At 43.7% G+C, this 13,442-nt stretch overlaps 1 protein-coding gene across 1 annotated transcript in view; it reads right to left on the bottom strand.

The window, feature by feature from the left end:
• Positions 1 to 13,442, bottom strand: part of LOC147732656 (uncharacterized) — a 208,838-nt gene that overhangs the window by 20,405 nt on the left and 174,991 nt on the right. Inside the window, exons 8-9 of the mRNA XM_086958840.1 lie at positions 9,292 to 9,502; positions 4,362 to 4,505 (exon numbers count right to left, since the gene is read on the bottom strand). Of these exons, the coding sequence (XP_086814966.1) occupies positions 4,362 to 4,505; positions 9,292 to 9,502 (355 nt within the window). The remainder of the gene's footprint in view (positions 1 to 4,361; positions 4,506 to 9,291; positions 9,503 to 13,442) is intronic.

The raw sequence follows: 13,442 nt of genomic DNA, 5'->3' as shown, positions 1-13,442 counted from the left end.
ATCTCCTCTTGTAAACATATCGGGGCTTATTTACAAACCCCTTGCGCCGCCCGTACGTCACTTTTAAAGATTATTAACACAGTTATTAAAACCCATGAGAAGGCATTACGTATTGAAAGTATTCAGCACAGTTGCTTTTAAAGCTGCAATAAACATGGCAAAACATGGAAGGTGCAATACCTAAGATGATATGGAATCTTAAAGATGTCATGCAGTGTAGAAAAACTCAGGGGCATATTATCAAGGGGGTTTATCTCCGCTTTTTTGGCTTTAAAAGCCAAGAAGCGGAGATAAAATTATCTCCCTATTACCTAGCTGTCGCTAAAACCAGTTAGCGACAGCTAGTAGGAGATAGCGACCATCTTGGGCCCCAGTTTGCATGTCAGTGATATTTATCACTAATGACATGCAAAGTGGGCGTGCCAAGATGTTAGCGACTGAAAACAGTCGCTAACATCGCTATCTCCTATTACCAACTTTTGGAGATATTCGCGCTAAGCGCGAATATCTCCAAAAGCTAACACCTGCCCTGAGCAGTTCTTAGCCATGTTATCCAATGGGAGGTGGATAACATAGCTAAGAGCATTAGCTTGCTAATGCATGAATATCACTGACTTTTCCGCGATATTCATGCATTTCGGACGATTTTTATCGCATTTGCGATAAACCTTGGTAATACCAAGGTTTATCTGCGATAAAAATCGCCGCAGCTCTGCGATAATTTGTTCACGCTAACCAAGCAATAGCGATAATTATCGCTATTGCTTGGTAATATGCCCCATAGTTTTTTACCCAGTTCTGCATTGCTGATAATGATCACCAATGAGCATTCCAGGATGTGCCCTTGTTCACAGATGTCTGCTTGGGTTTTGAGACCTCTTGTGACATCATTCACTAGATGACTGTTTACTTTACTGCTTTTGCTTCAGTTATGGTATTGACCCACTAAACAGTACCACAAGTAACACAACGAATGGCATTAGCAATAAAATCACAGGTTGAGCAAAGAAAGAGGAGGTTGAATCCTGCAATTGGGAGTCCATTGTTAGGTCTAGCATACCAGACAACGCTGCAAAAGATGAACTGCGGGCTTACCACATACATAAAATGTATGTAAAATGTATGTGAAATGACTTACACCCCTCATTGCTTACCATGGTTGGCTTTACTGTCACTCTCATTTTCCTGCTTCTTATTAGATGGCTTGCCTTGTACACCTTGTCACTTTCCCTCCCTTGGAGCATAACCAATTTACTTGTGTTCTTCCACTGCTAACTTCTAGCAAATGACTTTTTCCGACGCACTCCATGAGGCTAGATGTGTTTTCCAATTTTCCCGCTACTGTCTTTCTCCCTCACAACTCTGTGCTCTGTTTTTCTCTCTTTCACCTTTGTGCTTCTCTCCAGCTTCCTACATGATGCACTCACCTCGTGTTCTTCCACTTCACCCCAAATTGCTTTCTCGCCGGGGTACTTCTGCCCACCCAGCTCCACAATGCTGTCTCTGTTACCCGTTTGCTTTTCTTCCCACACATTTCATGTTGAACTCTCGCCTGTTTGCCTTCCTCCGCCCCAGCACCGTCCTTGAAGCTCCCCTCACCGACGTACTTCATGTTGCTTCCACTCTGCAATGCCCCCATGTTGCTTCACTCAACTGTGCCCCTCTGTTTCTGTGTTCCTTCTACCCATTTCTGATGCTTTCGCCCCCTATGTTTAGTCAGCCACCAAGTTTTTAAAAAAATGCTTCTACGTGTTTTTTTTACCTTTTTATTTAGCAGCCCATCTCAGGCTGACAGAGACATCAGAGGCTTGTTTTATTTTATTTTATTTTTTAATATTATTCTGTAGACATTATGCAAAACATTCAGGAAACTGTACAGTATCTCTAAAAACATTTGCCAGTGTCAATAGGGCATGCCGTATTGGCTGTGCAAATGTTTGTTTGCTGTTGCTCTCCAATCATTGCTTCTCTTTTGTTTTATAGTTGCAAGGTAGTTTTTGTGTAAATTATATTTTCTTTTTCTCTATGCTAGAACTTTATGCGTGGGTGCTGTCCTGAAGCTATCCTGCTCAGCAATGGAGAAATGAGCCATGTAAATATCAGGACCTTGACATTATTGTATTTGCTTCTCTTTAAAGACATTTATTCAATTTAATTCAACTTATTTTTGAAACAATTAAAGGAATTCTTTTAAGGTGTAAGTGTAAACATTTAACAAGGCATCAGACCACTACCTCAACGCCAAACAATCCATGAACGAATAAAACAAATGACACAAATAAAAAACCAGGGGCATATTAGCAAGGAATAGCGATATTTATCGCAAAACGCTCTTAGCGTGTTTTTTTTTATCGCAGCCTATCGCTGGATATGTTAGCGAAGAAAACATGCTATTAGCAAAGTTTTTCTTCATTGTGCTAAAATATCCAGCGATAGTGGCGAAATGCGTGAATATCGCTGAAAATCCAGCGGTATTCACGCATTAACGCCAATGGGGGCTTAACCTCACAATCCACCTCCCATTGAATACACAGGAAAGTCATCATATTAGTAGGCATTAGATTCTAGCGATAATAGCGCTTAGCGCAACTTTTTTTATCGCTAAGCCTGTGTGCTAATGGGCATAGATATGTTAGCAACTGTTTTCAGTCGCTAACAGTTTGGGTATGCCCACTTTGCATATCATTAGCAATAAATATCGCTGACATGCAAAGAGGGCCCCAAACCAGTCACTATCGCCTAGAAGCTGTCGCTAACTGCTGTTAGCGACAGCTTGCTGGTAGGGCGATAACAATATCGCTCCTTTAGTGGCAAATAGTGCTGCTAAAGCGGCGATATTGCCCTTGTTAATATGTCCCTTGGTCCTTATCTAATTAACGTTTCAAATACCTGAGAGATATATTTGTAGTGTGTGCAACCTCTTACAAGCAAGACACTGAAAACTGGCCAAGGCGACATTTCTTCTCACCGTCGTTACATAACATCTTTCTTGAAACAATCAGGCAAATTTCCAAGCCCCTATCGCACCGGAGCATTATGTTTTTTGATGCTCTGGTGGCATAGCGCCATTTTCCATATTTACAAGGTTGCACTAAGCCACTTTGCATGGCTTAAGGCCACCTTGTAAATATACCCAATTCCGCTGCAGTCTCCTGTTGCTCTGGGTGTTCCAACACAACACCCATTGTTTTTGACATTGCCCCAGATTTACAAGGCTGAGGCAGTGCCAAAATGAATGCCATGGAATACCGGGTGTTAAAATGGCGATACTTAATTCTTATTATTAATTTCTCCTCGTTTTTTGCTCTTTCTGTGTGTGCTGCTTTCGGCAGCACACATAGAAAGAGCAAATCACCATTATTGATTATTTATGTGCAGGAAGGTGTCTCTTCCTGCACATAAACAATTGTCCCTGCAGTGCAGGCACCTTTGCCACATGGTGGCAGGGTACATGCACTGGGAGTAGGCAGCTTTTTTTGCAACAGCGCTTGGGGAAAAAAAATCACAAGGGTGCATCGTATTCTTGTAAATACGGCACATCCCTGCATTCTCAAAATGGCAAGACTCTGCCAAATTTAGCGCAGCTCTGCACTCCAGCATTTTTTTGTGACTATGCCCCAACATTTTAGAAAAGATTGCTTTTTGAGACAAATTGTGAGCAAATAACAGGTAATGTCAACGTTACATCGTCTTCAAAAAAAGTAAATTCGAAAGCTATATAATCCTTGTACTGAACTACGGGGCATATTAACAAGGGCCCTTATAGCCGCTTTAGTTGGACTTTTTCCTGCTAAAGCGGCGATAATTTGATCGCCCTATTACCAAGCTGTCGCTAACACCAGTTAGCGACAGCTAATAGGCGATAGCGAGCATCTTGGGGCCCGCTTTGCATGTCAGCGATATTTATCGCTAATGACATACAAAGCGGGCGTGCCAAGATGTTAGCGACTGAAAACAGTCGCTAACATCGCTATCTCCTATTACCTACAAAGGCGTAGTTTTGGAAATATTCACGCTAAGCATGAATATCTCCAAAAGCTAACACCTGCCCAGAGCAGTTCTTAGCCATGTTATCCAATGGAAGGTGGATAACATGGCTAAGAGCATTGTCACGATAATGTGTGAATATCGCGGTATTTCCAGCGATATTCACGCATTTCGAATGATTTTTATCGTTTCTGAGATAAACCTTGATGATAGCAAGGTATCTCAGCGATAAAAATCGACTTAGCGCGGCGAAAAAATTATTCCCGCTAACCCTGCTTAGCGATAAATATCGCTATTTCTAGGTAATATGCCCCTACGTTTTAGCAATGACTCATTTTATCCACTTTATTTCTTAATAACGCATGCCAAATTACCTGGTTTTGCTGTTGCTGTAACAATTCAACATCGCATTCACCTATGACTGAGTAGACCAGAGACTTCACCTCCTCCTCAGTGGTATCAGAAACAATAGTATGAAGTATTTCTTCGTATTCATATTCCTGGCATGCTTCCTGGATCTAAGCAAAATAGCGTAAACAGATTAAATGCTGGTCTTCTTAAAGACGTCGAGTACTGGTGAACAATGAAGTAGGTAAAATAGATTAAACAGAAACTACACAGAAACAATCAAATACATTTATTGAAACGGAAAGTGGCAGAAGGGGTCACGAAAGGGTAAGGGAACCGTATGAGGAACAAGAAGAGAAAAGGAAATAAAAGAGTTCAGATCATTAAACACGATTAGTTTTCTACTGTTGGAGGTTCCCCGATGGGAGCCTTCTCCGAAAATGGGATAATCCTGTGATGGGTGTATGTCGAAATATCGACAGGAAAAATATTGTGGAACCAGAATACTGTGGCAAAAATATTGAGGACAAAATATCAAGAGGGTAAGTGCATATACATAAGTATAGATTCTCTAATCTTAACTCCACATTTACATACCTTGTAGATATATATTTCATAAAGGGAGCTGTGTGTGCAGATGAGTAAATCGATACTTATCTGTGGAATGGTGTGTTTACATCTCAATATTTTTGTAATTGATATTTTTGACATGACACTCTAGTGTCACAATATTTTGCAGTCATTAAGATGGAATATCCCATAGATTCTTGTTTCTTCTTACCTAAATCCCAATAGTGGTTAACAAACTGAACCATGCAAGAGAGAACCATCTTGTAATGCCTCCAAATATATACACTACTAAATACCTTACAGTTTTTATCTAAATGTGCAATGCTTCCTGCATGCATTTAGGGGCTTATTTACAAGTCCCTTGAGCCGCCAGTGCGTCACTTTTAATATGGGGGAAAGTGAGGTACCAGCAGCACAAGGGGCATGTAAATAAGCCCTTAGTCTCTCCCCAGGGCACTTACATTCTCCTGCCAACTCTCCCCAGATATTACTCCTTGTGCTGTTTATTCGTAAAGAAAGGGAAAAGACCGGTGGGAAAGAAGAACAGTGGCAGAGATCAGTGGGAGATAAGGGGTAAGCGGTCGAGAGCGAGACTAGCGTCTAAGAACGAGGAAAAGGGGAGTTGGAACCATAGGAGAAACAATGAGGTCTGCCTAGACTAGAGCATCACAGTGTGGTACACTGGGGAGAAAGAGAGAAGCAGGAGAGCGCAGACAGGCACTCCAATGATGGCTTAAAGTGAAATGGTACAGAAGCAAGCAAAAGGAAGGTAATTCTCTGATGTCAGCAGTGCGAGTATACATCTCATTCTGACATAACAGTGTGTGACCAAAATGCTTCTGGGTGGAACAAAGACAAGAATATGGGGAAAAGCCACTGAACCAAGCACGGACAACTGGGATATACAATACAGCAAATCATTCACGAGGAAGGGGCTGACCCAACTCCAATTCTAAGGGATATATTCACAAGAACGTGTGATAACTACCGCAAGAGTAGCGTAACGCAACTTTCAGCATCGCAGCCCATCGCCTGAAAATAACCCTGTGACAACATGGAATTCACAACACAGCGGTAGCATGCAATAGTTTACCAACACCGCGGACAATGTTCGCGAAACAACCATCGCGACAGAGATAAAAACACGATGGTCACAAGCGCGATAGGAAAACAGTGACAACCACCGCGAGGGCAGCAATACTCACGCGCAATGCGGGAAAATAGTACAAGACCAGCACACCAAGTATGCCACTGAACAAAAATCATCAACAACGGAGTACGACGAATGCACCCTGGTCAACTGCAGAGGACAACATGTACACCACAACATCCAAGCATCGTGGAAGAACAGAACCGTCAGGCACACCGCACGAAAGAGACCAGTGCCAGACAGAGCAGAGCTGCAGGAGCGACACACCCACTGTGCAACATACGCACACAATCAGGAGTGCACCCCTGCAGTGACAACATCCCGGGTCAAACAGCACCCCCACCACATTTGAACACAGGACACAACTAGTTCAGCAAATGTGTACAACCTGCCAAATCACATCTGAAATGCAGGGAAACGTAACATCAAAATGTACAAGTACAAGCTGAGACCTGCAAAAATGTTTATTCACACATGCAGTGCATTTGGACATTTTCTACTGGCACATGTTTACCATGAATGGTCACAATGTGACGTGCTCATGAGAAGTAAGTGTCTATGATGGTATTCCTACGGGCCATTCTGCCACTGCAGCAGTGGGATGTGGGCCACCTGCCCCATCACCACCATTATTGGCCGTAACCTCTGGAACTGGGATCCATGGGACCCTGGTGCGAGCACAGATGTTGTGCAACACACAACATGCAACGATCAGCTTGGACACGATGTCCGGGTTGTACAGGAGCTTCCCACCTGTGCCATCCAGGCACCTTAAACATGACTTCAACACGCCAAATGTGTGTTTCACGATGCCCCTGGTGCATATGTGGGCTTCATTATACTGCCTTTGGGTGGTTGTTTTGGGATCTCGGAGGGGTGTCATCATCCAGGGGAGAGTGCATATGCTTGATCACCTGTGACACTGCAGAGAGAAAAGAGTCAATACTTGGTTCGGCAGAATGTGATGGCAGGTCCACCAATCCAGTAACGCATGTGCTGGCTGTGTGTGGGGTGAGTGTTCTCCATCCCGCAGAGATGAGCTGTTGCTGGCTACTACCAGTCTGTATAGGGTGCAGGGGTAGGCCAGGATGACCCTGGAGTGTTGTGGTCGTGTCTGGTAGGTGTACGTGTAGTTTGACATGTTGAATATGGTTTGGTTACGTGTGCATCCCTACAGTTGTGCATTGTTCTGTGGAGGCATTGGGATGTGTGGTGTGTTGACTTGGTACTTACCAACGAGCAGTCCCATCCCATATGTGCCATCCTGGAAGCGCTGGTTGATGATGGGCTGTTGGAAGATGAAGGAATCATGCACACTGCCTGGGTAGTTGACGACGACATTGGTGAAGAGTCCCCAGTGGTCCACTATTGCCTGCACATTGATGGAATGCGCGTGCTTTCTGTTGCGGTAGTGGTGTGCAGTATCCGCAGGGGACACAAGTGGGACATGTGCGCAGTCGACTGCCCCCAACATGGCCCTAATCCAGCTATGGCTTAGAAGCCTTGCTTTGTCTCCAGCTGTTCCTGGGCAGTGTTGGGGAAGTGAAGGTATTGGGGTATGAAGCTGAGGATGGCATCCAGGACATGTGTGATGGACTTTGATAGTGCTGGCTTTGAGACCCATCCAACTCTAGCAGTTGTTGGTTGGAAGGTACCAGAGGCCAACAGGTACAGAACAGCCAGCAGCTTTGTCTGCGGAGGGATGTTGGTTCTCCGCTGTGTTGGGATCATCAGCCTGAGGGCAATGTGGGTCAGGATGTGGTGAATGTTTGTCCTATTGAGACTGTAGTGGGCAATGACTTCCTTGGGTGTTGGGTCTGTGAGAGTGGTGCGTTTTTGGTAGGTCCGCTGTCTTACTCTGCGCTGCCTCTGCGGTGGTCCGGGGAGGGGGGCGGGTCCGGGTCCAGGGGGTAGTGGCGGAGGCTCTGAGCTGCATGATGGGTAGCTCTATGGCGTTGTTCATTCTTTGGGTGTGGCTGTGTGCGGGGCTCCGTTGCCTACTGCAGGTAGTCATCCGGCTTCACACCTGCTTGAGGCAGGTGTTCAATACCTGTGGTTAACGAGGCTTATTGCGTGTTTTTGGTTCGCTTCGCGGATCTGTCAGTTCGTTGTGAAAGTGGTGTTGCTGTTTTTTCGTGTGTTTCTGCACGGGAACGCCTGCTCTGCATCTCATTAGCTTTAGTTGGTGTTGTCCACCGTGCTGTTAGGTTTTGGGATGTTATCGCAGGAATCCTGGCGATGTCTGCAGTTTGCACCAGCTTGTGAATGGGGTGTTAATTCTATAACCACTTTTGATGCTTTAAAGTGGGGATAATTCGGAGATAAATCCTTGTGAATATGCCCCTAATTGTATTTTGGTTACTGGAACCAGTTCATTTAGCCAAAAGACAGCTAAAGCTGCGTAGCTCAAACTTAATTAGGAGCCCTAAACAGTAGGGCTCCACTTACTGATCATCACAAAAAGGTATTTAAAGACAGGAAATCAAATTTGGGCCAAATAATAATTAATTATTTTTTTAAAGGACGCCGGCCGAAAAAAAGCATGGTAACTAAGGGCAGGGTTGCAGTTACAGCATTTATTACAGTGTGAAATGTGAGAAGGAAGAAGCAATTCAACATCATCACCTGAAGAGACAATACAAAATGAAAGCAAATGCTACAATCGCTAGAAAGAGTCACACTACTCACTTGAAACATAAAAAAACAGACAAAGGAATTAAAATATTGAAGAAATCATATCATTAGTCACTAAGCACACTAAAATAACTTTCACACCAGCAGCTTTGTGACTCTAAGTTCATGGAACTCCTAGGTAGCTTGCAACTCCTTATTTACGTATGACTGGGTGTATTTACCCAATATTCAGAACAGTCTATACAGAAAAAACATTTGTAATTACACACTGTGGAAATTAGTAGAGGATCAATGTGGCTAAGTAAGCTTAATCAATGATGAATGCCATAATGAAGAATCCATTTTGATTAATTGGAATTATGGAGATTAGAAAGATCAAAAATATTTGTAGTTGTTTTATTTCTTTACAAGGGATATCCCCTATGCTCCCTGTACTTCAACTTGCCACCCAGTGAGTCTTGCAGTCACTAGATTCCCCATCCACTTCCACTTACGAATCTATGCTGGTTCCCAAAATATGTATTTTTGCTTTTTCATTAAATGGGGTGCCTCAGGTACCCACCCCAACCTCTAAATTTAAATGATAAAGAATGAGTACTTACAATACCTGGTGAGATTGCATGGACTGTCTCCAGGAGTATTTCATCTATTATTTCATATGTTGCAACCTTCATTAAGTGAGAATCAACAAAATCCTTTAGTGTGGTGCGGATGGTGTCAATGGAAAGCTCTCTCAGGAGGTCTATCACCACTTCGTCCAATATTGCCTCGAAATGCTGCTGCTCGATTAGAGCAGGATCTAGTAATAAAATACTTGAGCGAAGGAGAAAAAAGACAAAATTTGACCATCATGAAGAAATAAATGTCAGTTATTGATGCAAATAATTGATGACATTCCTATTTATTACATTTCACCCCAGAAAATAATTCCAGAACAGTCCTATTGCTAAAAGGAGGGCTACAACTTGGGAATCTTGTAATCAATTAAAGGTTTTTAATCTAAAAAATGTTCAGGAAGAGGAGAAACTGGCTTGGTTCTGGTCAATAATGGAAAACATAACGTGTTTTCTACATTCAAGTCTGGCCTCCCCCACCATGACAAAAGTTGAGGCAAGTCAGGAGCTTTGGGACAATATTGCCAAGTTCTTTTTGAAGAAAGCAGAAGCCATCTTTTTGAACTTCAGTCACCCTAATCTGGAGATTGGAGGGGTGCGGTTGGAGGAAAGGCAGACAATTTCAGATTCCCCAACAGTCTTCAATAAATTTGTGCCATTGTCCACTACAGACACTGAGAAGCTGCTCCTCTCCGCCCAATCAGGCTCCCCTTATGACCCCTGCCCAGTCTCAATAATTAAACAGGCACTTCACTAGTCCTTGAAAATTGACCTCAATATTGCTCTTATTGAAAAACCTAACTTAGACCCAAAGGAGCCTAATAACTTCTGACCCATATCTCACCTCCCATTTCCTGCAAAACTGGTTGAGAAAACCAAAATCGCACAGCGCAGCACCTTTCTAGTTGGAACCAACGCTCTGGACCCAACTCAGTTTGGGTTCAGAGAAGGGCGTAGCATAGAACCCACCCTGATAAGGTCTACGGAGGATATGAGGGAGGCTGTGGACAGGGAGGCAAAAGCAGCGCTGATTATGCTGGACCTGTCTGCAGCCTTTGATACGGTCCATCATGATGTTCTGGTGGACCATCTGTCAGTGTGCAGTTTTCAGGGCAAAGCTTATGATCTCCTTAGATCTTTTTTGCTGTACAGATCTCAAACCGTGGCACTGGGTAATTTTAATTCCAAACCTTTCTCACTGCCATGTGGAGTACCCCAGGGGTCCTCCCTTAGCCCCACTCTTTTTAATGTTTATGTCTTCTCACTTGCTACCCTGTTCAGGTCATTTGGTTTCAGCCTGACTTTGTACGCTGACGACATGCAAATTGTGGTGGCTTTATGGCCTGGTCAGACAACAGGAAATGAGGACAGGTCCCATGATTGCGTGGCAGCAATCGGGAGCTGGATGTCACAAAATTGCCTGAAATTGAATTCTGACAAGACCAAGGTCATCCTGTTTGGTACTGATCCTAACCTTTGAACCCCAAGGTGGTGGCCAGAGGCATGGGGACACTACCTACTCCTGTCAGGAAGGTGAAGAACCTAGGAATCATTATCAACAAAAAATTCAACTTCGGGGACCAAATTAATGATTAAGAAAATACTGCCCTTCCTGCCCACAATCTGTCAGCGGACTGTAGTCACTGCTCGGATTATGTCCAGACTTGACTACTGCAACAGCCTGCATTTAAATATACAGGTACGTTTTGCAAACAAATTGCAACTGCTAAAAAATGCAGCTGCAAGGATGATTACGGGTACTCCCAAATATGCCACCATCTCAAAGGAATTGAGAAAACTGCACTGTCTGCCAGTCAAAATCAAGTGTTTTTGCAAACTCTTAGTACCGTGCTCAAGGCACTCTACGGAATAGGCCCAGATTTCCTGAAACGGAAATTGCAGTGGTATATAGCCGGAAGAACCCTCCGCTCCGGAGGAGCCAAGCTGGTGACTGTGCCTCTCATCAAAAAATCGACATGGGGAACGAGAAGCTTTATGGTATGTGCAGCTAAAGCTTGGAATGAGCTTCCCCCTAGTTTGAGAAAGGCCCCGGACCTACTCACCTTCCGGAAAGAACTGAAAACCTGGCTTTTTTATTCGCTAAAGCTGGTCTCCTGTTTATGTTCTCAGAGAACTAGTGGTTCAGCGGCAGGACACCTCCAGGTAATTGTTGCGCTTTATGCATAGTGATAACATAACATAACATTCTACATGGCCTATTCACAAACTGCATCTTGTAATATGTTACTAGTACTACAATAGTACCATTAACCTACTACAAAATGCTGTTCACAAACCAACGTGCAGAGGTCTCCCCTTCTGTCTTTTATGTGTGGAGATGTCCCCCCAACTGCTAAAAGCAACTTTACAGTCATATTTCAATTTTTTTCAAACGTCACTCTCTGTTTCAGGTGGTGAGGACACAAAACTGTATACTTTTTGGTAACCTTACACTTGTAAATGATGTATAGGCTTAAGTTGTAAAGGTATTTATAAGTGTAAGGGTAATTGTACATGTGTGTATTTACTCACATGTACATTTACCTTTGAGCGTTACCCCCTATATGTAAAAAAAATAAGCACAATAAGCTCATCCCAACCTAAAATTTGGCAATTCTAAATTCATACGGAGGACTGTCCCATTGAATAAGATTAAGAAAGAGTGGAAAGGGAGAGGAATGGAGTGTGAAAGAGCGTGGAAACATTTTGGATACACCCACAAAGTCGCAGCCTGGCTTTTGCAGAGATTTCCAATCTTACAATCACTTGTACATTTACTCTATCAAAATGTAAGTGTAAGTGTGTACACAGGATGACAAATGGAAAGGTTGTTTCCAGAACTTTGTATTGTGTAAGGGAAAGGAGTAGTAGCTAGTGTTGCGGACAAGTGGTGGTGCCAGGGGGGAACCAGGGGGCAGAGGAGGACACAAAACAAAAATAATTAAATAATAACTTACCTGCAGCCAGCCTCATCAGTGCTCTTCTGCTCCTCTCCTCCTCTCCTCCTCTCTTCCAGGCACAGGCTCCCAGACTCCACTGTGGACAATCCTGACACTGCCTGAGCTCTCTGAATTTGCCCTCCCAGTGAGACTGGGAGCCTGTGCATGCTTTCTCCAACCCGGCAATGCAGCTCGGGTTGGAGAGAGCTTCAGTGCGAATGACGGTTTGGCCGGCCTGAGCATGACGGGCATTGACCCCCATGGCCAGGCCCCAACAGACTCGCCAGGAAAGTAAGACTAAAACAATAATAAAATGTGTATTTTTTATCGTTTGATTTTCCTATCCTGCCGTTTTGAGGCAGCTGGCAGAGGTGCGACGCTTCTCTGCCATAACGGAGGATCCGCCACTGGAGGGAAGGGATTCACAACAGGGAAACCAAGGGCCTTATTTATGAAGGCCTTGCGCCGCCGGTGCGTCACTTTTAACATGGGAAAAAGTGACGCACCGGTGGCGCAAGGCCTTCATAAATAAGGCCCCAAGGTTTTTTGTGATGAGAGGAATAAACTACTTAACGAAATCCCCACGGGCAATGCTCTATCATGCAAACAAGTATTTCTGCATGTTTTTGAAGAATTACCAGTTCAGTATGAGAATTACCAGATGAAGGCCTGCTGTGAAACTAAATGCATTTCCCCTCACAAATTTCATTATTCCATCTACTCAAAGCAGGTGGTAAATGTGTGCAGAAAACCGTTGAAATCCAAGAATCTTATCAGCTCCTCTAGCTACAAGCTATCCCTATTCCGGGGCAGAAACTAGTTATGACTAGTGATCCCAGTTGTGATAGCCACAGAATCAATAACATCAGGCTGTCTATAACTTCATCAGTTTAAGATGGAGGGGGCCTACCTTCCTTAGCAAAAGATTTGCTTTCCTTTCCTTTCTACACCCTCTTCCACGGAAAATAAATTAGAGAGTTGCACCATTGCTCGCTTAGGAACCTTCAAACTGCTCTGCTGCTTTCTTCCTGCTGCTACCTTGTGCAAACAATAGCCATACGACTTGTGCTTATTAAAATGTCGGTGGGGTGGTGTAGTGAGCAAAAGAACGATGGATTCAACCCAGATCTGTGACATGGGTAGAGTGGTTCAAAAGTTTCGGCACTACACCCATCATCTTTTGTTTGCCACCATGGGTTG

The sequence above is a fragment of the Lissotriton vulgaris genome, chromosome 2_1 (assembly GCF_964263255.1).
Source record: "Lissotriton vulgaris chromosome 2_1, aLisVul1.2, whole genome shotgun sequence".
Lineage (NCBI taxonomy): Eukaryota > Metazoa > Chordata > Amphibia > Caudata > Salamandridae > Lissotriton > Lissotriton vulgaris.
This window is presented reverse-complemented; position numbering and strand designations above follow the sequence as displayed.